At 42.0% G+C, this 24497-nt stretch overlaps 2 protein-coding genes across 2 annotated transcripts; one reads left to right on the forward strand and one right to left on the reverse strand.

The window, feature by feature from the left end:
* Positions 1-552: 552 nt before the first annotated feature.
* Positions 553-19172, forward strand: LOC122020428 (WAT1-related protein At3g02690, chloroplastic-like). Its single transcript, XM_042578351.1, has 7 exons — positions 553-1263; positions 1388-1435; positions 2677-2799; positions 17407-17556; positions 18076-18247; positions 18321-18381; positions 18590-19172. The coding sequence occupies exons 1-7, from the start codon at positions 646-648 to the stop codon at positions 18696-18698; spliced, it is 1281 nt and encodes a 426-aa protein (XP_042434285.1). The 5' UTR covers positions 553-645; the 3' UTR covers positions 18699-19172.
* Positions 19173-20084: 912 nt separating this feature from the next.
* On the reverse strand, positions 20085-23912 carry LOC122021498 (alpha-galactosidase-like). Its single transcript, XM_042579619.1, has 15 exons — positions 23686-23912; positions 23550-23608; positions 22763-22819; positions 22621-22655; positions 22410-22513; positions 22189-22264; positions 22036-22094; positions 21900-21965; positions 21710-21793; positions 21542-21606; positions 21201-21283; positions 21015-21105; positions 20869-20915; positions 20656-20796; positions 20085-20562 (listed from the first exon to the last, which is right to left on the reverse strand). The coding sequence occupies exons 1-15, from the start codon at positions 23859-23861 to the stop codon at positions 20476-20478; spliced, it is 1230 nt and encodes a 409-aa protein (XP_042435553.1). The 5' UTR covers positions 23862-23912; the 3' UTR covers positions 20085-20475.
* Positions 23913-24497: the final 585 nt, after the last annotated feature.

The following is a 24497-nucleotide window of genomic DNA, read 5'->3' on the forward strand; positions in this document are numbered from 1 at the left end:
GTTTGTTAATTAATCTTATGTATATTAAACGAACATAAACAAACTCTTATTAAACTGAACACCAAACTTATTTACGAATGCTTGATTCTAATCATATGTCTTCATATTTTCAACTAGTAAATTATGGTCACTTGCTTTTAAAATCACTCAAGCTCGATCTATGTTGTTCTCAAGTTCACACATTATCTTACATGACTAAACCTAAAGAGATTCTTTTGCAGTCCAGAGGATACTCCCTTTGTATATATTGATGGAGATGATAATCCTTATTTATATAATAGATATAGATCATTTATCCTGATCAATGCATTATGCATGTAAAGGGAGGAGGAAAGTGGTCTGAGGATCCGCCTCGACTAAACCTATGGCTTTTTAATTAATAATCATTTTCTAATCCCCTAGAAACAATTTTAGATTTGCACTGACTCACATGTTTTGTTGAGAGGTCAATGTAATTAATCAACTTCTGAGGTGTGAAGTGAAAATGGTTTCAAACTCTTGGGATGAAACTGAAACTTTCCTCCTCTTTCTGTGTCGCCTTGGATTTCTCTAACAAATTCCATCGTTCTTCTGCTCGCCGTCCACGTTATCCATTTCGCCTGCTTTTCTCGATTTTCTTCTCTACTTCGAGCTCAATAAAAAAAAATGCACAGCTCGATGTCAACGACCGCGTTTTCCGTCCTCCTCCCCCATTTCTACCATCCACCTTCTTCACCGAATCCCCATGTCTCCTTCTCCCCTTCCATTCCCGGTCTTAGGGTCAGAGTTAGCGTCAAGCTTCCGTTTCGCAGGACCCTCGCCCGCTGCAGCACCACGGAGCCCCCCATGCCGCCCAGCTCCACGGCGGAATACCCCTCCGCGGTGGACTGCGTCGGCACAGGCTCCGATGTCGAGTGCTACGCGGTGGATGTGACTTCCTCCGACGAGGCCGACCGGCTCCTGCCTCCGATTGCGAATAAGACCCTGTTGAGCTTCGAGGTCGATCGAGGCGGGGAACGGGAGGACTTCAGTGCCGGGTTGGTAGGAAAGGCGCTGAGCTGGGCTCTCCTTGTGTCTCCGTTCTTCTTCTGGGGCACGGCCATGGTGGCGATGAAGGGGGTGATCCCCAAGACGGGACCTTTCTTTGTCTCCGCATTCCGCCTGATCCCCGCAGGGTTGATATTGATTGGATTTGCGGCGTCCAGGGGTAGGAAGCTGCCGGCGGGGACGCTGGCTTGGCTGTCCATCTTTTTGTTTGCCGTCGTGGATGGTGCGTTCTTTCAGGTGGGGGAACTTAAGTTTAAGCTATTTCAATCAAGATGTAAGCTTTGGAAAGATTTGGCTTTGTGAACTTGCTAGGTGATTTCATGATGTAATTACCAAACCTCGTTGTTTTATGTGTTTGCAGGGATTTCTTGCAGAAGGATTGCAAAAGACGTCAGCTGGGTTGGGTAGTGTACGTCTTGAAAATCTCTTAGTCGTCTCTCTTCTACTTAGCTTGCAGTTTAATTTATATATATATGTTGTTTCGTTCTACATGGATGCCTTTGGCAGCTATCCTAATAAACTCGTTCAACCAGGATATCATGCAAAATTCTCCAGTATTTAATTTCTTATAAACTCAAATTTAGTTTTTGCAGTACGAAGATAGACAATCCTAATATTTAATCCATCGTTTTTTTGGCACCACTAACATAGTCAAACCTTCTCCCCACCTGGTTATCCACTTTTGTTGGTTGGCTCGCCTATCCTCCCTAGTGGATAGCATGATCTTTGATTGAGGTGGAATGTCCATTCCAACTCTTTTGTAGCAAGGTGATTACGCTCACCCTAGGCACCCCTCTAGCTCTTAAACTATGGAATGGATGAAATTGAATTGTAGTTCCATTTTATTTCCTAGAGACCTTAAATTGGTTAATCTAAATTCCAAAATGGAATTGCATAAGGAATAATCCATTCCACCCTATACCCAACATGAGTTACATGACCTCAAATTCCTAATAATAATAATAAATTGTAGAATGCAATGTGTTTGAATATTTATTCAGATATATCATAATCCAAAATTATCTTGTTGGTTTATTTCCTGTGAGTATAAGAAGTTTTCCCAACGTTTGCAGCATTGGTATCAGACACATGAGATATGCTTCATATATATGGGTTTGAGTCCTATCCTTTGATGTACCTAGCTTGTATCATGCAGTATGTGTGACCAAGAATTGCTGTCCTACAATCCTTTCTTTTTCATAGGAAGGAAATGCTTAGTCTGAGGCAAGAACCAATTCCTTGATGAGTGCCCTGTCTTACAGTCAGAAGTCGAGATGTATTCTTCTACCAATCGTTGGATGCTTTAATCAACAAACTATGCAGTCTCAGCATAAAACACCTGTTGTACTTCTCTGAAGTATTTGCAAATTCTCTGTTCAAGGTGGCCAGTGGTTCTTGTTTGAATTTTTTCTGATATTTGATGAGCTTCTCTTCATATTTCTTATGAGAATTACTTGCATGTGGCATAATGTCTCCACTATGTAAAAACATGTATGTTTCTTCTGAGTGGATATCTACGGCACTTTTTTGGGTTATATCTATAAATAGAAAACTATTTAATAGTTAGGATTGATAATCCTCACGTCTGTCAAGAGAAGTTTTTTTTCCGTCTTAGCTGTAACTTTAATTTTGTGTTTGGAATACTTGCAGGTTATCATTGATTCACAGCCTTTAACAGTTGCCATACTTGCTACAATCTTATTTGGTGAATCAATTGGTGCCATTGGAGCTGCAGGACTTGTTCTTGGCATCATTGGACTTCTTTTTCTTGAGGTTAAATTCTATCGGCTGTGTCAATTACTCTTGTCTCGAGGTCATATTTTCTAGGCTTAATTGAAACCATTAGTGACAATTAACGCAAGCTATACTACAAAGTTGTATGCTGCATATTGATTTGATCAGATTTTGATGTATTACAGAAGAGACAGATATATGATCTCAATATTTGATGTTGACTTGTTCATTCTGAAGATATTAACTAAAATTTATCCTTTGTTAATTTTTATATCACTTAGAAATTTTGCTTGCTCATGAAGATAATCATAGGCTATATGAATTACTCACCAACATCAATTGCCCACTTTGGCCAATATCTATCATTATTAGATTTTGCCCCAAGGTGGAATTTGATTTCAAGGTGGGAAATTTTCTGAAAGTTTACCCATCTCTGATTGCCCCACATGGACCACACCGAGCATGCTTTGTCACGCCCCAGAGGAGTCCCTGTCCGAGAAAATTTCGGCAGCATCTCCCCTGTACGATGGACAATCTGAAACTTTTCTACATCTCACAAATACCTCAGCCACAGGCGGCTGGAATAATAACAACAAAATAAAACATCACCACGCAGTTATATATAGTCTATTCAGCCTCTGGCTGTCACAACCACGCAGTTAAGATAATTAAACAGTAAAATAATACTCTGACTCGAAATCCACCCTACTCCACTACACTCGTAAAGCTCAAATCCGACGAACTCACCTCTTCTGTCGTCCAAGCAGGCATGTAGTAGAATAAAAACCAAATCCAAATCCATCGATATAATAAAATCTATACCATGTCCATAAGTAAATAAATCCAGAACATAACAAGTTCAAACAGTCTAGAACAGAAAAGGAAACCAAACGAAAAACCAATCACATCCTCGAGGTCTGCAGGGACCAGCAACTGGAACTCTCTCCTGACAGCATCAACCTGAAAATATCAACAATGGAGGCGGGGTGAGTCCAACACTCAGCAGGTACAATTGATATGCAAAGTAAAGAAACAACACCTAGCGTACAGTCTCCTGATAAGAAAGATAAAAATGCATCTGAAGTAAACAGGAGAATGCTGTACTAACCAGGTCCTGAGTATAAGGTCAAACAGTCCGAGTGGTATAGGAATCCTGTATGCATGTCAAACATAGGTATCCAAACAATATGCAGCATATAAATGCAGCAAACACAAGCAATAAATGCATCATGCATATGATGCCAATGATGCGTCCTGGTCACCCCTGACGCCAGTCGATCATCTCACACACAATAGTGAGGCCGAGTGGGTAGGGCTGTGACAACCGTGCACTCTGTCGTCACTACTCCTGATGAGTGACCGAGTGGACGGGATGCTGTCGGAGTACACCTATCCTCCTACCCCAAATCATAAATGGGGGAGCGCAATGCTCTCATCTCCCGGTACTCAAAGACGGGGAGGAATCCCTGCCGGATAACACGTTGTGTCACACTACCCATGAGCGGACCAACGGTGCCTAACAGAGTCCCTGCTGCAACACACTCTGCCTGAATCGACCACTAACCCATGAGTGGTGGTGTGTGCAGATCCATGTAACTGGCGATGTGCTCAACAATAATGGAGCGGACTATCGCACAGCATGCAATCATGCAAATGATGCATGGCAATAACCATATAAACATCCTGACATAATCCATATATATAGAAAAGTGCACCCTAGGTCAACGAATCATATCGAATCAAAGGTACACAGAAGGTATAAAAACCTAGGTCCTGAACATGGTGAAGCATGGTATATCACTACCCCCTATAAGCATGTATAAACAGGTAAAATATACATGAGATGCAAATCAATCAATCAATCAAGCACGTACCAAGATTTGGGTAGTGATTAACCGAAACAGATAAGAAACACAACTGATGCAATATGTTAATTTCATTACTAAGCATATCAAAGACAAAAAGTCAAAAGTACCCGCCTCCGATAAAAGAAAAGTCCAATTCCGACTCCGAGATACTCGTCTCGCGTCAAAATCCTGTGATATCACACATACGTTTTTATTTAGCTACAATTCTAATAAATAGCTAAACAAAAATCTCTAACCCTGAATTAGGGCAAAACCCTAATTAATACATGAATATAAACTTAATTCACACTTAGTCAATTTGTATCCCTTTTACACTGACATGCTACAATTATCCAACCTACATGAATCAGCAAAATCACAAATCCATATTTAAAAATTTACTACTAAACGATCAATGCACCCATATTCACAAACACAACTCCAATCCCTACCAAATTTGATATCAACCACGTCTTACCCAAATTGGTGTCAATCGCTTCCTCTTTAGCGATTCTTGTATCCGACCAGCAGCACTCTACTGTTGCACGCGATCCGGGAAACCCACTGCCGAAATTGTGCAGTAAGCAACAATTGACCTTCATGCCATATACTCAATTTAACTCTTATATAGATCAATCTTACCCAAAGCTGAATTGGTTGCTGCGATGGATGAAGAAAGAACCCGACAGTGGAAATTCTAGGGCTCGGCAGAACCTGATGGTCGACTAACCCTTCCCCTCCAACAAGCAGTAGTGGCGTCGGCTAGGGCTGAGAAGGAGCAGTCTTGAACAGGGAGGAAAAGGAAGAAGAAGACCCAATCCAAAAGCCTCGGCTTACAAATAGGGCAGAGGATCGGCAGTAGAAGGCGGCAGTGGCGACTAGGGCACAACTCAGCGTCGGTGGGCAGAGATCAGGCTCGAAGAAGAGGAGGCAGTAGCGTCGCGGCACAGAGGAGGTCGGCGGCTTGATCAGCACTGCTTGGCTTTGGCCGGCGGTAAGAAGAAAGGAGATGGGTCGCCGGCGGTGTCGCGAGCCCAAAGAGGAGGAGGAGTCGGCGCCAATTCAGAGTCAAGGAAGAAGAAGAAACTTCGGCAGTGGTGAGAAGAAGTAAAATTTAAGAAGTGGCCGAGGGTTTTGTGCTCTCAGGGAGGAGAAACCGCCTGTGCGGCCGGTTAGGGCACGGGGGGAGAAGTCGGGCTTGCGGGAGTGGCTCGGCAAGGAAGAAACGGCGACAAAGAGAAAAACGGAGGAAATAATAAAAAAAAAAACAAATAAAGAAAGAAATAAAAGAAAAAGCAAACTTTTCCTCATTTAAATGGGGTAGCCTAAACAGGCTTTTCCCGGTCCCGTTTTTATCCCCGTTAACTCGTCCGTACGAGCTCAGAAAAATTCCCGGAAAATTTCCAAAAATTTCGGAAAATTCCCTTATTAATATTGGCCTATTTCCGGTATTTTACATTCTCCCCCACTTATAAAATTTGGTCCCCAAATTTCATTATCTACATCAGCAAGTACTAACCATAGATAGGAAGTATAAATGCTGAACGGTAAACTAAATCACATACCTCAAGTGAAAAGATGGGGATATCGAGCTCGGATAGTGTCCTCGAGCTCCCAAGTAGCCTCCTCGTCCGAATGATGCTGCCATCCGAATTTAACCAGCCGGATAGTCTTGTTCCGCAACTGACGCTCTTTCTGGTCCAGAATCCGTACCGGAACCTCCTCATATGTAATGTCAGGCTGAACTGGAACTGGAATATCTGCCAGTACATGTGTCGAATCAGGTACGTATCTCCTCAGCATCGATACGTGGAATACATCGTGAACACCTGACAGGGACGGTGGTAGTGCCAGTCGGTAAGCTACCGCTCCGATCCTCTCCAAGATCTCGAAAGGGCCAATATACCGCGGAGCCAGCTTACCTCTGAGGCCAAATCTCTTCACCCCTTTCGTGGGTGAAACTCGCAGAAATACATGGTCGCTCACAGAGAACTCTAGTGGTCTACGTCTCCGATCAGCATAACTCTTCTGGCGGTCCTGCGCCTCTGACATCCTCCATCTGATAATACGGACCAACTCCGCATCCTGCTGAACTCTATGAGGACCCAACAACTGGGCCTCTCCAACCTCATCCCATAGGACGGGTGTCCGACAAGGTCTACCATACAACGCCTCAAACGGTGCCATCTGGATAGCCGAATGAAAGCTGTTGTTGTAGGCAAACTCTACCAACGGCAGATGGTCCTCCCAACTGCCTCTGAAATCCATAACACATGACCTCAGCAGGTCCTCTAAAGTCTGAATGGTCCGCTCCGTCCCATCCGCATGGATGGAAAGTCAGATCTTGAAAGCCGTGTGCCCAAGGCTGCCGCAGACTCGCCGAAATGAGGCGTGAACCGTGGATCTCTATCCGAAATAATACTCATGGAACACCATGTAGTCTCGATAATCTCTAATACAGATCTGCCAATCGATCCAGGGAATCAGTCTTCCGAATCGCTAAGAAGTGCGCGGATTTGGTTAATCGATCTACGATTACCCAAATCGCGTCATGGCCTCGTCGTGTCCTCGGCAATCCTACCACAAAGTCCATGGTAATGTGATCCCACTTCCACTCAGGAATAGGAATCCGCTGAAGTAATCCTGCAGGTCTTTGGTGTTCAGCCTTCACCTGCTGACAGACAAGACATCTAGCTACGAAATCCGCGATGTCTTTCTTCATGCCGTTCCACCAATAGGAACGCCTCAAGTCTCGATACATACGAGTCCCGCCTGGATGGATCGCAAATCGAGAACGGTGTGCCTCCTGAAGTAGCTCCTGTAAGACCGGATGAGACTGAGGTACGCATAATCTGCCTCGGAAGTATATGATACCCTCCTCGTCTCGTGTAAACTCGGTCTGCTGCCCGGAAGCTATCTGACTGCTAATGAACTGCAAATGCTGATCACCATCTGTGACTTTCGGATCTTCGTCCTGATCGACGACTGAGCAGTCTTCTGCCCAGAAGCTACCTGCCTCCTAATGAACAAGAAATTTGAATACCACTATGCCTCTCGGATCCTCGTCCTGATCGACGACTGAGCAACCATGGTAACAAGAATACCCTGCTCTGTCGGTCCCTGCTCCTCCAGGTCTAACTCAGAAAAACTCTGAATCAAATCCGTAACCGAAATCCGGTGGCAAGTTAAAGTCCCTCTGGACTTCCTGCTGAGCGCATCGGCAACCACATTAGCTTTTCTCGGGTGGTAGCTAATGGTACAATCGTAGTCCTTCAGGAACTCCATCCATCTCCTCTGTCGGAGATTAAGCTCCTTCTGAGTGAAAATGTATTTGAGACTCTTATGATCAGTGAGAATCTCAAATGTGATACCGTATAAATGATGACGCCAAAGCTTCAGAGCAAAGATGATGGCAGCTAACTCCAAGTCATGAACTAGGTAGTTCTTCTCATGCTCCTTCAGCTGACGAGAAGCATAAGAGACTACTCTGCCGTGCTGCATCAGAACAGCGCCCAAACCCTGAAGAGATGCGTCGGTGTAAAGTACAAATCCATCCTCTCCAGAAGGTAAAAACTGAGCCGACACTAATCTCCGCTCCAGCTTGTCTCGCAATCCTCGGACCATGTAAACTTCACGCCTTTCCCGGTAAGACGTGGCGGCATAGCAATACGCGAGAATCCCTCGACAAAACGTCGGTAATATCCGCCAATCGAGCTGGATCTCTGGCGACTTGGTGCTCCCAACGGTGTACCTCGACCTTCCGAGGATCAATGAAATACCGCTAGAAACCACGTGTCCCGAAAACCAATCGAGGATAGCCGAATGCACACTTGAACTTGGCGGTGATGTCGTCGAAGAATCTCCAAGATGTGCGAAGATGCTGTGCTGGAACGCGAGTAGACCAATATGTCATCAATGAAAACAATAACAAACCGATCCAGATACTCCAGAAAGACGCGGTTCATCAAGTCCATAAACACTGCTGGAGCATTGGTAAGCCCAAATGGCATTACCAAAACTCATAATGACCGTATCGAGTGCGGCCATCGAATATCTCGAGTCTCGACTCTCGATGATATCCGGATCGCGGATCAATCTTAGAATACACTGCTGTACCTCGGTGATCAAACAAATCCTCGATCCGTGGTAATGGATATTTATTTCTGACGGTCTCTGTCTGTAGTCAATACATAACCTCATGGTGCCGTCTTTCTTCTTGACAAATAGAATCGGAGAATCCCATGGTGAAACACTAGGGCGAATGAATCCCCTATCTAAAGCTCCTGGAGTTGAACCTTCACTGTTCAACTCTTTTGGTGCCATACGATACGGAGCTTTCGATGTCGGCGCGGTTCCCGGAATCAGCTCAATAGCGAACTCCACTGGTCTTCTGGGAGGCAAACCTGGCAGCTCCTATGGAAATACATCTGGGTATTCCCGGACAACAGGAACGTCGGAGAGCTGCGAACTACTACTGTCCTCAAGATCGATCAACGACAACAGAAACCATGAGACAGCAGCTCTGCGCCTGAATCGCCGAAATAATCGAGATGCCGTCGTCTCGATGCCGGTGAAACTCCACGAGGGTTGGTTCGAGGCCGGAAGGTGACCACCCTCGTCCGGCAATCAACGGTAGCATGATACACAACCAATCCATGCCAAGAATGACATCAAACTCGACCATCTCAATACTAGAAGATCTACTGTAAGTATTATGTTGCCAAAGTCTAACGGCAACCTCGATCTCCTGGGTGGCGTCTAAAGTATCACCGGACGGTAGAGAGAATCAATCGCCGCAACCTAAGAGTGGGTAATCTACCAATCTCCCGCATAAAGGTACGGGATATAAAAGAGTGCGAACTACGAGTATCAATCAAAATATCAGCGGAAAATGCATAAATGGAAATCGTCTGCGGAAAATGGATCCGTCGGCCCGCTGAGCATCCTCTCTGGTAATAGCATGAACACGACCCGCCTCTCGGAGGAGGAGGTGGTAATCTTGCCGGTATTCTTGCCATCGAGCGCTGGACTATGTGCGGATAAGACCGAGAGGATGGTGGTGATACTATCGCACTGGCCGACAGATCGTCCGAGTCGGATAATATGGTCCGGAGCAAAACTGGGGTCTATAAAGCACCGAGTACTCCCGAAGCATGGCAATGCTGTCGAGGGAGCTGCTCGCCGACGTGAAGATCGGGCCGCCCTCCTCGATATGCCGTGATGACTAGACCCCTCCGACCGACCCTCCGGGCCGTGTCCGAGCCTTCACTGACAATCTCGGCTCAGGTGCCCGGCAATTTGCAATACCAGAGAGCAAGCTAGGGTGAGGTGATCTCTGGATCCACATCTGAAACAATGAGTATCACCGGAAGGTGGTTGCTGGTTCTGCTGAGAAAACCGGAACGTCCTCAAGAAGACCGCCCTGATTTCTGAGGCCTACGAGACGCCCCTGAAGTACCCTGCCCTGATGCTGTCCTGTCACCTGTGTCTGCTGGACCTGCCCTGAAGTCTGACCCGTATGCTTTCTTTTCCTGTCCGGATATGCTGTCTGCCGAGCTAACTCTATCATCAAAGCTCGATTCAATGCATCGAGTAAGATGTAATCCCTAATCCGGCAAGCTGTACATTGAGATGAACGAAAGCTTTGTAGTTCTGAGCTATAAACGACAAATCAGCTGAGCCAACAAGGAATTCAGAAGGCTTTTTTGGGTGCCCTCTTCTGATGGGGAACCAATGTGGGCGTCATCTAAAACTGCAAACGCCTCTTCTCCGAATGTTTCAAGTAAGTTATTATTGCTGAGTAACCCACCGGCATTAGCTTCATCCGTAAATGGTAAGCGACCACTGCTTTCTCCCACTCGAGCAAGCCGTATAGAAGAAAGTTTGCTCCATAGTCTCTATTCACGACAGAGCCATACTCGGATCGAGATCCCCGCGGAAAAGAGTGAAACGAGTCTTCATCGACTCGGCCAGTGCTGGAATCCTAGCTCGTGCAGCGACAATATCAGTGAGCTGTGCCGGGACGGCTGCAGGAATGATACTACTGGTGGTACCGCGGAATAAACCGGAGGAGGAACTCCGATGCTCTTATGTCTGGAGCATCGGTGGTACTGCCTGGGAACAAAAGTGGTGGCAACCGGAGGTACGGTAGGAAAAGGTACGGATGTGGGCATTGCCATCAGAGGCAGTGTCACCGGTGTCACAGGGTCCATGTGGCGATGGTCTTGAATACTGTTGTCTGGGCGGATGTCGGGTACACCAATGGTACCCACGATGGTACGAAAGGGGCGTGGATACCGCGGTGTGGCTAAAATAGGTATCTCTACGAGCTATCGGGATTTGAGGCCCGATGCTCCGCATCCCGAGTCTGCCTCGATCGACATCGATGAGCATCTCTGGCATATCCAGAGATCCCGTGGTCCTCGCACGTGGTCGTCCAGCACCACGTCTCGCAGCAATACGAGTAGATCGTCTCATATCTGTTAAATTAAATTACAGATATCAATATCAATATAACCAACATAAAATAACAACATACCTATTTGCCGTCTGGAGATGTTCCGTCGCTGTCCAGTCCCCAATTTGATCTCAAAATTCCGAACGTACATATCGCCGGAAATCCAAATAAATCCGAAACGGAAATCCGAAACATAACCATATCGAAAATCCGATAATGCCCAGTTTGACTCGCAAACCTGGCTAACCCAAATATCCAGAACACCAAAAGCAGGTATCATAACCCGCTCTGATACCAAATAAATTGGTATCAGATAAATCCCGAAAATCCAAAATACGAAACAAAAGATCGTAAAACCTCGCTCTGATACCACTAAATTGTCACGCCCGGAGGAGTCCTGTCGAGAAAATTTCGATCTCCCCGGTGGACAATCAAACTTTCTACATCTCAAAATACCTCACACAGCGGTGAAATAATAACAACAAAATAAAACATCACCACGCAGCTTATATATAGTCTAAAATTCAACACAACCACGCAGTTAATAATAATAAACAAAATAATACCGACTGAATCCACCCTACTCCACTACACTCGTAAAGCTCAAACCGACGAACTCACCTCTAGGCAGGCATGTAATAGAATAAAACCAAATCCAAATCCATCGATATAATAAAATCTATACTATGTCCATAAGTAAATAAATCCGAACATAACAAGTTCAAGCAGTCTAGAACAGAAAAGGAAACCAAACGAAAACCAATCACATCCTCGAGGTCGCAGGGACCAGCAACTGGAACTCTCTCCAACAGATCAACCTGAAAATATCAACAATGGAGGCGGGGTGAGTCCAACACTCGGCAGGTACAATTGATACAAAGTAAAGAAACAACACCTAGTACTAATCATGCGTACAGTCTCGATAAGAAAGATAAAAATGCATCCAAGTAAGCAGAGAATCAACCAGTCCCGAATATAAGGTCGAGTGGTATAGGAATCACGTATGTCAAACATAGTATCCAACAATATCGCGATATAAATCGCAGAACCACAAACACAGCAATAAACGATCATGCATATGATGCGATGATGAGTCTGGTCACCCCGACGCCACGATCATCTCACACAATAGTGAGGCCGAGTGGGTAGTGCTGTGACAACTGTATCACTACTCCCGATGAGTGACCGAGTGGACGGGATCGTAGTACACCTATCCTCCTACCCCAAATCATAAATGGGGGCGCGCAATGCTCGAGTACACGATGACGGGAGGAATCCTCGCGGATAACACGTTGTGTCACACTACCCGTGGCGGACCAACGGTGCCTAACAGAGTCCCTGCAACACACTCTGCCTGAATCGACCACTAACCCGTGGTGGTGTGTGCAGATCCATGTAACCGGCGATGTGCTCAACAATAATGGAGCGGACTATCGCGCAATCATGCAAATGATGCATGGCAATAACCATATAAACATCCCGACATAATCCATATATATGAAAAGTGCACCCTAGGTCAACGAATCATATCGAATCAAAGGTACAAGGTATAAAACCTAGGTCCCGAACATGGTGAAGCATGGTATATCACTACCCCTATAAGCATGTATAAACAGTAATATACATGAGATGCAAATCAATCAATCAATCAAGCACGTACCAAGATTTGGGTAGTGATTAACCGAAACAGATAAGAAACACAACTGATGCAATATGTTAATTTCATTACTAAGCATATCAAAGACAAAAAGTCAAAAGTACCCGCCTCCGATAAAAGAAAAGTCCAATTCCGACTCCGAGATACTCGTCTCGCGTCAAAATCCTGTGATATCAAACATACGTTTTTATTTAGCTACAATTCTAATAAATAGCTAAACAAAAATCTCTAACCCTGAATTAGGGCAAAACCCTAATTAATACATGAACATAAACCTAATTCACACTTAGTCAATTTGTATCCCTTTTACACTGACATGCTACAATTATCCAACCTACATGAACCAGCAAAATCACAAATCCATATTTAAAAATTTACTACTAAACGATCAATGCACCCATATTCACAAACACAACTCCAATCCCTACCAAATTTGATATCAACCACGTCTTACCCAAATTGGTGTCAATCGCTTCCTCTTTAGCGATTCTTGTATCCGACCCGTAGCACTCTACTGTTGCACGCGATCCGGGAAACCCACTGCCGAAATTGTGCAGTAAGCAACAATTGGCCTTCATGCCATATACTCAATTTAACTCTTATATAGATCAATCTTACCCAAAGCTGAATTGGTTGCTGCGATGGATGAAGAAAGAATCCGACAGTGGAAATTCTAGGGCTCGGCAGAACCTGATGGTCGGCTAACCCTTCCCCTCCAACAAGCAGTAGTGGCGTCGGCTAGGGCTGAGAAGGAGCAGTCTTGAACTGGGAGGAAAAGGAAGAAGAAGACCCAATCCAAAAGCCTCGGCTTACAAATAGGGCAGAGGATCGGCAGTAGAAGGCGGCAGTGGCGACTAGGGCACAACTCAGCGTCGGTGGGCAGAGATCAGGCTCGAAGAAGAGGAGGCAGTAGCGTCGCGGCACAGAGGAGGTCGGCGGCTTGATCAGCACTGCTTGGCTTTGGCCGGCGGTAAGAAGAAAGGAGATGGGTCGCCGGCGGTGTCGCGAGCCCAAAGAGGAGGAGGAGTCGGCGCCAATTCAGAGTCAAGGAAGAAGAAGAAACTTCGGCAGTGGTGAGAAGAAGAAAAATTTAAGAAGTGGCCGAGGGTTTTGTGCTCTCGGGGAGGAGATACCGCCCGTGCGGCCGGTTAGGGCACGGGGGGAGAAGTCGGGCTTGCGGGAGTGGCTCGGCAAGGAAGAAACGGCGACAAAGAGAAAAACGGAGGAAATAATAAAAAAAAAAAAAAATAAAGAAAGAAATAAAAGAAAAAGCAAACTTTTCCTCATTTAAATGGGGTAGCCTAAACAGGCTTTTCCCGGCCCCGTTTTTATCCCCGTTAACTCGTCCATACGAGCTCCGAAAAATTCCCGGAAAATTTCCAAAAATTTCGAAAAATTCCCTTATTAATATTCGCCTATTTCCGGTATTTTACATGTTTAATTATGAAATTCTTGCCGAGAACCTAATCAATTCCATCAAAAAATGCCTCATTGCTTTGAGTACTTAATCCAATAAAGCATCTTACACTCATGGCCCAATCACATTTGCTCTATTCAGTGTGTATTTTACTTGCACTTTTTTGGGCTCTATGCTTCGACGGTCACTCCTTGCCCTCTTAGACTACAACTTAGATTCGGTTGTAATAGGTTTCATGTTATCAAAATGGACCTTGTGTTTGGTTGGTTCTACTCCATAATCACTGAGTGGAGGCGCATATCAATGTTTTGATGGTATGAACAACCCATTACCATGATGATTGTTATTTTATTGTTCCTACTTGATTTGCTTATCCACCATGTTGTGTTTCATCTATTAGATATCTAAGATGGATAAATGAGAAATATTTTCAAGCGAGAATTTTATGTATCGCCAACTATATTCAATAAGGAGGTGACATTTATGAAATTATAATTAATAGAATAATCAGTGAGTGTTAAAATAAAGAAGTTTCTTGTGAGATTATTGTTAGCTTCTTAGTCTAAAAAAATTGTAGAATATTATGGTATAACGAACCAATTTTGGATCAGAGCATTGGATAGTTAAGAAAAACATATAGAAAAGGTAGATTAGTTGATTTGAGAATATTAATTTGTATTTGTTCTTGGGACCGAAAAGTAGCTAGAGAGGGGGGGGGGGGGGTGAATAGCTCTTCGCGTGCTAGGTGCTCGTCGTTGCTTGTTTCTTCAGAGATATGCAGCGGAAATACAAGAAACAAAAACACACAACGCTAACAGGATGGTTTACTTGGTATCCACCTCACAAGAGGTGACTAGTCCAAGGATCCACACCTACTCACGCACCCTCCACTAATAAAATGCTTCTTTATGATTACTACCAAAGGCGGAGAAGCCCTACAAGACTCTCAATACAAGAAGAAAGGGAAAGGTAATGAAATACAAGCACAAGCTTACAATGAGTACAAAAGCCCTAACCCTAGCTTCTTCTTCTTGTAGTAGTCACGCCTCTTGACTTGGAAGAACCTCCAAGATCCTTCAAGAACTAGCGTTGAGAGTGATAGATTGCTGTGGAGAATCTGCTGTAGATCGGTGATGAATCGTGTGAAGCGATGTCGAAGGAAATGAACACCTGCGGCCTTTATCGACGCCAACGGTCGGATCCCGATCGATTGGAATGCTCCCAATCGATCGGGGAGGCTTTGGATCGATCCACTGATCGATCCAGAGCGCCTCTGTGATCGCTTATCGCGCGAAGTCGCAGCTCCCAATCGATCCACTGATCGATTGGGACCTCTGGATCGATCCACTGATCGATCCAGCAGGCGAGCGTGCCTCCCAATCGATCCACTGATCGATTGGGACGAAGGCTTCTCGCGGGGACACCCCAATCGATTGACCGATCGATTGGGCTCCAGCCAATCGATCGGCTGATCGATCCAGTTGTTGGTTTTTGCCCAAAACCAAGTCCCAAATCCCCCAAACCAACATCCGGTCAATCCTTGACCTGTTGGAACATCATGCCTAGCATCCAGTCACCCTTGACCTGCTAGGACTCCCTCACCAAGTGTCCGGTCAATCCCTTTGACCCACTTGGATTTTTCTTCATCTTGCCAAGTATCTGGTCACTCCCTTGACCTACTTGGACTTTCACCAGATGTCTGGTCAACCTTGACCCATCTGGATTTCTCCCGTGCCTGGCTTCACTCACCAAGACTTCCATTCTGCCTAGCTTCACTCACTAGGACTTCCAACTGCCTAGCTTCACTCACTAGGACTTTCACCTGGCTTCACTCACCAGGATTTTCTCATCTGCCTGGCTTCACTCACCAGGACTTCCAACTGCCTAGCTTCACTCACTAGGACTTTCACCTGGCTTCACTCACCAGGACTTTCAACTGCCTAGCTTCACTCACTAGGACTTTCCTCTGCCTGGCTTCACTCACCAGGACTTCCAACTGCCTAGCTTCACTACTAGGACTTTCCTCTGCCTGGCTTCACTCACTAGGTCTTTCACCTGGCTTCACTCACCAGGATTTCCTTACTGCCTAACATCCCAGTTAGGAATTCTCAGTCAAGTATCCGGTCAACCTTGAGCTACTTGACTCTTCTTCAACCAACCTGACCAGACCTTGATCAGAGGCGAATTGCACCAAACAATCTCCCCAAATGCACAACTGCATTGTCAAACATCGAAACCCAAACCAAGACTCAAGCTTGGTCAACCAGGTCAACCTTGACCTGAGGGATATTGCACCAACATTTGTGAGGTTTCTAGGAAGAGTAGAAAAAAACACTATTATTTGAAACTACTATCTATCTCAAAGAAATTAAAATGTAGCTCCAATATCTATCAATAAAATGAGAAAAACATGTTAAAATGATATGAACATGTTCAATGACAATCAATAAAAATTTTAGTTAGGCAAGTTGAGTCAATTAGAGTAAAATAGATTTAGGAGATCTGAATAATACTAACATTAGTTGCTTTATATATTGCAACTGAGTAAAATTATGTAGACGTCCCCATTAGTCATGACTTCTTGTCATTTAATACTATATAGTCTATGTGATACAGTGAAACTAGATATGCACTTGTGGTAGAGCAATGGAGGTACAAATTGTTAGTCATAGGCGAAATTTGTCATTCAATTTGATTTAGATTTTTCATAGTATAATGTAGGAGTGAGCCAGAATTTTTTATTTTTCATTTACCTAAGAAAGGGTCTTCTTTATGCCTTTCCTCATTAGGAAGCTCCTGATTCTATGTAGTCTTTCCTACCATGTTAACTTTGAATTCTGTGAATCTCTGAACAAGAGTTCCGAAACTACAGTTAGTAATTTCTTTTTTTATGGATTTCAGAACCTAATTTGTGGTTTCATTTGAAAAGCCTTTGTTTTTTTTTTTTTTACATTTTTATTTGCTCTATGTTTAATTGATATGACCTACTCTTCGTTTAGTTTGTTGTGGATGTAATCATGTAACTATATTGAGGTAAACTTCAATTTCTTGTCGGATGTTTTCTTGACCATTTTATACAATGCAATCTACATAAGTCAGTTTAGGCAGTACAATTTTTTTGTTTGTCAAGCTTCTACTTATATTTCTGTTTTAGACAGTTATATTGTTTCCTAGAGCTTTGGTATTTACATCTATGAGCAAATATACAGAAAATTTACTTATAATAACTAATTGCTTTCTTACATTTACCTGGATGTCTACCGTACAGGTTCCAGCACTTTCATTTGAGGGGAGTAGTTCTTCAATATGGGGCAGTGGGGAGTGGTGGATGCTTCTTGCAGCACAAAGCATGGCAGTGGGAACTGTTATGGTCCGCTGGGTGTCCAAGTACTCTGATCCTGTCATGGCAACTGGATGGGTATGCAGACACTGAAGTAATTTAATCTAAGGCTGATTGTTCTGGCCATTGATAGCCAATGCCTGTTTGATGGCGGCGGCATTAACTGAATTCTTTATTTTGCCTGTTCTTGATGGGACAACATTAGTTCGACTCAATTTAGGATCTGAGTCATCTTAAACAATTTCTGGAGCATGACTAAAAACTAAAAATATTTAAACTTCAACGATACATGCATGTGAATATGCTAGCTTTCTCCATCCTATGCTGTATCACTGCTGCCTTAAAAATATAAATGACCCCAATTTGAAGAATTGAAAAGGAGATCTGAGGGAATGAATGGACATTTTGGGTATTGGTTAGCTGGTTAGAAGAGAATAAGTCAATATTGGTCTAACTATATCAACGAACTTTCTTGAAAATTTAGTTTAGTTGTTTCAATTACAGCCTTGCTCACTGATTGGATTTCTATCATTTTCTCTACAGATAAGTTTTGGCTTTTGATTAGTGCTCAACCAAGTTTAACTTAATTTGATTCAGCACATGGTTATTGGAGGGCTTCCTATGTTGGCTATTTCTGTTCTCAACCACGACCCTGCTATGAATGGAAAATTAGTTGATCTTACTGCTGCCGATATTCTTGCTCTTTGCTACACCTCTTTATTTGGAAGTGCAATCAGCTATGGTGTATTTTTCTACTTTGCAACTAGAGGTTAGATTTCTCTATCTTCATCTATGCTTTTTTGTTGTGGAATTCACCCTATAGGCCTCTTGTATACATGCAGGTAGCTTGACAAGACTTAGCTCTCTCACTTTTCTAACACCAATGTTTGCCTCAATTTTTGGGTATGAACTCCATGACCCCTTTCGGTATTTACTATCTTGTATTCAGAAAGGGTATTTTCTTCTTCCAAATCTAATCTAGTTTAAGTAGGATTATTATTATTCAATATCTAATGTATCACTGAGCCGCTTCATTGCAAATAGTTGTTGCTTGATCATCAAAATTTACACGCATTATGTTCTTGACTAACAATGCACACACTATCCCCAGGTACCTCTACCTTGGCGAAACATTTTCCTCGATCCAGTTTCTTGGTGCTTTAATCACCATAGTAGGTATTTATATGGTAAACTACAGAGGCACGGTTGACAAAGCATGAATGAAGGAGCATGTGATACTGCGGTATTTGACTATTTGGTATAGGAAATGAAGGTGTTACTTATTCGAGACACACAGCATCTAGAATTGGGAAAGTATTTTTTGGAATCAAGGCATACAAAAAGGCTAGAAGTTCCCATTTATATAATTTCGTGAATAGTCAAGCTCTCAACTGAGGTTTGCCCGAAGTTCAAAACTGAGTTGAGGGATAAAACAGGCAATGTCGGTTGATCTCCAATGGTCAATAAAGTTGGTTTTGCAGTTGATCATGTAGAATCAATCACAAGATTGGCATGACTGCATTCAATCTCACAATACATACAAATGTATACATTTAATTCATACCAAATTGTATTTGTGCCTTTTTAGCCCTCTGCAAGGAATATTAACCAAACTGCGTTCAGTATCCTGTAATTTTTGTATATGAATGTGTCCGAAACTTCAAGAATTACCATGATGATTTACGAGTTTTATACTTGCCTAATGTATGTCATAATGAAGGCCTGACTTGATCAAGTCTGCTTCACCTTCCTTGATCAGAGATTCAAAGGTCTGGAATGCTGTTGTGAACTCAAACATGGTCTGGTAATCTTCGCACTATTTTAAAATCTATGCTTCTTCTAATTCCTTGCTTAATTATGCTGCCCTAGGAGAGTCTGCAAAACACAAGTCGATTACCATACAACGTGAACTGTTCAAATTTTGGCAATGGACCTATGTGAAACTGCATCGACAATTGTAAATTGCAAATTGTGTTGATTGTAGCAACAACCACTTTGGTGAGAGCAGGACTGTGAAACTGGCAGATTTTGCCTTTAATGATTCCTTTGTTTAGATAACTTTCTCTCTAAACATTACTGTGTGAGTGAAGTCTGGTAGTTAAATAAGAAAATGCAACGTACTCCATTAGCGGACAGGTTGGTTAGCTTGCCTTCTCAAGCAATTGATAAGATTTTGAGAAGAAAAACACTTCTTAGCTCTTGGTCATGTGTCTTTCTCAAGTACCCTTTAACTGAAATCCTCTGATATGTCACCAATCTTCATCTTCTTCTGCACGAAAGAATTATTGTTTGTTAGAGTTTCAACTATCAATAAATTGGAATCTTGGTTTGGTGGCTCACTTTTGCAAGATCCCACTTTGCTACCTGTCCGATCCAATCAATCTATCTATCGACCTGCAAATGTATCAGTGCATGTGATTAACTAAATGATGAGATTATCCATGTTCTAATATATTCCTTGTTCTAATGTATCAGAGTCTGCACCCCATTTTTTTAATTTACTTTTCATTTATTTATCATTTTTTTTCTGAATAATTTTATCTTCTGTGACTGTGGTTTTTCTGGACAGCAAGATTTGAGTTGGAGTTGGAGGAGAAAGCTACAGGTTGGTATTAAGTTTCCATCAGGAAGAAATTATAATTAATTATATATATTTGAAATAATAAGAGTCTCCTCAGCTCCAACTCTGAAACTGACTCCCCATTGTGGCTATCAGTTTCACAGAAACTTACATTACAAGAAAGATCATAAACAGATACTTTTCAGTAAACAAATCTCTGTCGAACAAACACCCCCAGTTTTATTTCTCCTCCATCAAATGAAGTTATATATCTTGAAATTAAATAGTAGGAACATTCACCTACTACCTAATCAATGGACTGCAATAACTTCATACATAAATACTACGTTATATATCTTGATAAAAATCTGTGAGCAAATTGAGCTTTGGCTTAATGATCTCTATCTTCTCCTTTTAATGCATTAGATTGCCGTCTTCTATTGCGGGGTGAGAACATACATCTTGCAGGCATGGCCTGCTACGTCGCTGCTCATCTGCCCTCTAAACGGCCCGAAGGTCGAGTGCTGAGGATTAATTAAGAACACAGAAACAGTGATTTATGTTCTAATTCTGAAATAATCTTGAACAAGAAAATTCGTCGTCGGAGACAAGCTTACCGCCCACAGATCACGAGCGGTGGCGACGGTAAAGGGCATAAGCCCGACGTCCGACCAGCTCACGGTGATCGTCGCCGGCGAGTCGCCTCGGTTCCAGAGGACCACCGCCACCCTTCCGCCGCTTAATGGGCCTGCCCAAACCTGCACATGCATATTTTATTTTATTTTATTTTAAAAATCCTATAAAACATTATTTAATTGTAAATAAATTACCTGTGACGATCCTCCCACCACCTTCTTCCCTTGGACTCCCTGCGAATCTGTTTAGCAAAAGTCCACAGAGAATTCGGAATTTTGCATTAATCGAGAGGAATTTGACAGGGAAGTCCAAAACGTTATGAAAATTACAAGTTGGGTACCTTGATTAACTGCGATGACCTCTTCGTTGCTCAGAATCTCTAATGCAGCGCTGCTGATGTATCTCACGTCACACCCGATCAACAAAGGCGCCTAAAAATTGGATTTCTATTGCTTAAATTCTTAAATTTAATCAAGTCACTCATTTTAGTTATTCGTTAGTTTGTAATTAAATAGCAGCTAATTACCTTGACTAAGGCCCATATGCTAAAATGAGATCGATACTCTTCGGTTGTCATTCCACCGTTGCCGACTTCTAGCATGTCGGGATCTACACAATTATTCGCAAAGTAATATATAAGAGTCCGTAACTTCAATATCAACAACAATAATAATCAATAATCGGAGGTTCTTTTTAACATTAATTATTTGCACTCTCTCCTCTTTTACTTTTACCCCTTCAAACTATGAAAATTCAGTTTGGAGCTTCAAACTATATCTAATTATCTATCTTTTATAAATAAATAAATAAATAAATAATATTTTCTCCAATTTTAAATGGGGAGAAAAATAAGGAAAAGAAAATTACCATTCCATCCGCCGGGCCTGGAGTAGGATGCCCACCTGTCGTTCTCATCAGCACGGGATGACATGCTAATATTACAAAAATAATAAATAATAATAAATTAAATAAATTAAAATTTAATTAATTTTGAATTAAATTGTTAAAATTCTTTAACTAAAACAATTAATGAACCTTCCCCAGCTATCAAAAATATCCCCCGTCGTCCTCCAACTGTTCCCTATGCTGCTTGCCCAAGTTGCAGGGTCCTCCACACCCCTGTAATTTATTTATTTATATATATTTTCACAGGAAAAAAACTCATTTTTTAAAATTTTTTTAAACAAATTTATAACACTGAAAATAAATAAATGATTTAATTTACCATTCGCAAAGGGAGAAGAAAATATTCCTGCCAGAGTTTTGCAGAGCATTGCTCATCTTTGCATATCTGTGTGCAGTGTAACTCATTAAATTTGTTTAAATCTCAATATTAATAATAACAAAGACTAATAAGCTACCTTCCTCTTGGACTTGTGCCAGGGCTATTACAGTTGTCATACTTTAAGTAATCAACCCCCTGAAATTGAAATTATTATTATTATTATTAAAAAAGAAAACGTCTTAATTCCAATGGAAATATATAAAAAGAAGGCGTATTGTTGCATATATACCCAATTGGCGAACGTTTTTGCATCATGATCTTCATATCCCAGTGATCCCGGCATAGTTCTGCTGCATGTTTGCGCCCTGGAATTTACAATAATTCATTAAATACCCCTCTCTGACAAAAATAATTTTGATGAATGAATTAATTTCCATTTTATTTGTTCATTCATTTTTCGTTGCTATATATATATATATAATTGATAACTAAAAAAGAACATATATATACCCTGCATCACTGTAGATCCCCAGTTTTAACCCTCTTGCATGGACGTAGTCTGCAAGATTCTTTATACCGGATGGAAATGTTGATCTCTTAGAAACTAAATTTCCCTGATCAGTGAGAAAATATATAGAATATTTAAAATAATAAATTAGGTAGAAAGTATGGTCTAAAAGATTTTTAAAAAAACCACTGGAATATAGAAAAATATTCTCACCTGATAGTCTCTGTTTGGCTCTCCCCAGCAATCATCTGTTTACAAATCATAACTTAGTTAGTTGATTTCTGATTAAACGGAGTTTCTTATGGATTAGTTAGATTAGTAAATAAATAAAAGATTAAGGAGATGATTAGTCCACCTATGTTGACGTAATTGTATCCCAATCCCGCCAGGCCTGTGCTCACCAATGCATCAGCTGCAATGTTTGTATCATAATTAATAACAATTAATTCTATCATGATTAATTATTTTGTTAAATGCCAAACTATACGCCATTATGATTATAGTTAGCCAGTCACAAGAGGAGACTATTTCTTAACAATAATTAAAAGAAGGCATATTTTATAAATTATATATATATTTTTAAAAAATAAAATAAAATTCTTCTTTTATTGCCTTTAAAACTTAAAAGCTAAGCAAGTTTTATTTTCGATTAATATGATTTAACACTTAATTTGTAACTTGGGATTAATATTAATTAATTAGACGCGTGCGATATATTAGGCAGACTAACACGTAGTGGACGACTTTTTTTGCCCTTTTAATCTCAAATGTTGACTTTTAAGTAACCAGCAAGCTGGACCACCCCATTCGTGCCTTTATCTCACATCACGGGCAGCAGCATTAGGTCAAGTGTCAACACTTCAAATAATTAAATAAATTAATGTCTTTTTTTTTTTTTTTTGCTGCTTGATTCTAAAATATTATTATATTGTTCTGAACCAGTATTTCGAAAATCGAATTAATAAAAAAAATTATGTATTTTTATTCTCTCCTCCCTAATCATCAACCAACCTTGATGATTACTTAATTGAGTAATACGTTATATTTATCTTATCATTTTCCTATAACATAACATGTATAGGAAAATGATTTTAAAAATCGTTCTAAGATCCAAATTTTATACGATCGACAAAATTTCGTACCGGTTTCTCTTATGAGATTCTCGTTGATGTTGCACTGGAAATGATTCCAACTATTCCACCTGATCCATCAATTTATAGCATTAATATTCTCCTCAATAATAATTAAAAAAATATAAAATAATTAAAATACACGCACCCCATGGGAGGAGTTCTTCCGAGGCCATTGCCCAGAGCTCGGCGGCGCCGCCTGTCGGAGGCGGCCATCCCGGAGGCATCTCCGCCCGAGGCCGTCGTCGCTGCCGCCACCGCCACCGCCGCCGAAAGCAACAGGCAGAAGAAGGAGAGGGAGAGGAGAATGCGAAGACGGCACATCGTGCTCTTCACAAAATTGAAGCTGAAAGACCACTAGTTCGATCTACTGCGCACACCACCATGTGTGTGTCTATATATAGAGTTAAAGATATATGCAGTAGCCAGTGGATGCATGGAGCATGGAGGTGGTGGGCTCCACTTTTCCCTTGTAGTGTCAATCCGCCAGTACCCACTCGCTATATCTGTTCTACAATACAAGACGACTTAATTCTTTTTTTTTTTTAAATAATAATGATAATAATAATAATTAATATAGCAATTTAACTACGTAGGATTGACCAGTGCGGTATCGCGTGAACGACTCGGTGGTCTCCGCGTCGCTGTTCGATTGATTGCGTTAGAACGTGCTGCAACTAAAGTGAGCTAGTCGCAACGGGTCATGGTTTTCTCTTTTCAGCACGACCACGAAATAGGTAGCTAATCAATGCGTGGCTTAATCACAGGATTAAGCCCATGTGAAATGAATGGTTAAGGTAAGGCGATTTGATTGTAGTTGCATGCTTGCATTCAATATAAATTTTCATTTTACCAATTAGTTTAGTTTTTTTTTTTTTTTAGTTGTAGGTTTGTGATAATAATAAATTGCGTGTGGTTGGTGAAATGGCACCTCACTTTGCCGTCTACGGTCGCAAAGGC

The sequence above is a fragment of the Zingiber officinale genome, chromosome 9A (genome assembly GCF_018446385.1).
Source record: "Zingiber officinale cultivar Zhangliang chromosome 9A, Zo_v1.1, whole genome shotgun sequence".
Classification (NCBI taxonomy): domain Eukaryota; kingdom Viridiplantae; phylum Streptophyta; class Magnoliopsida; order Zingiberales; family Zingiberaceae; genus Zingiber; species Zingiber officinale.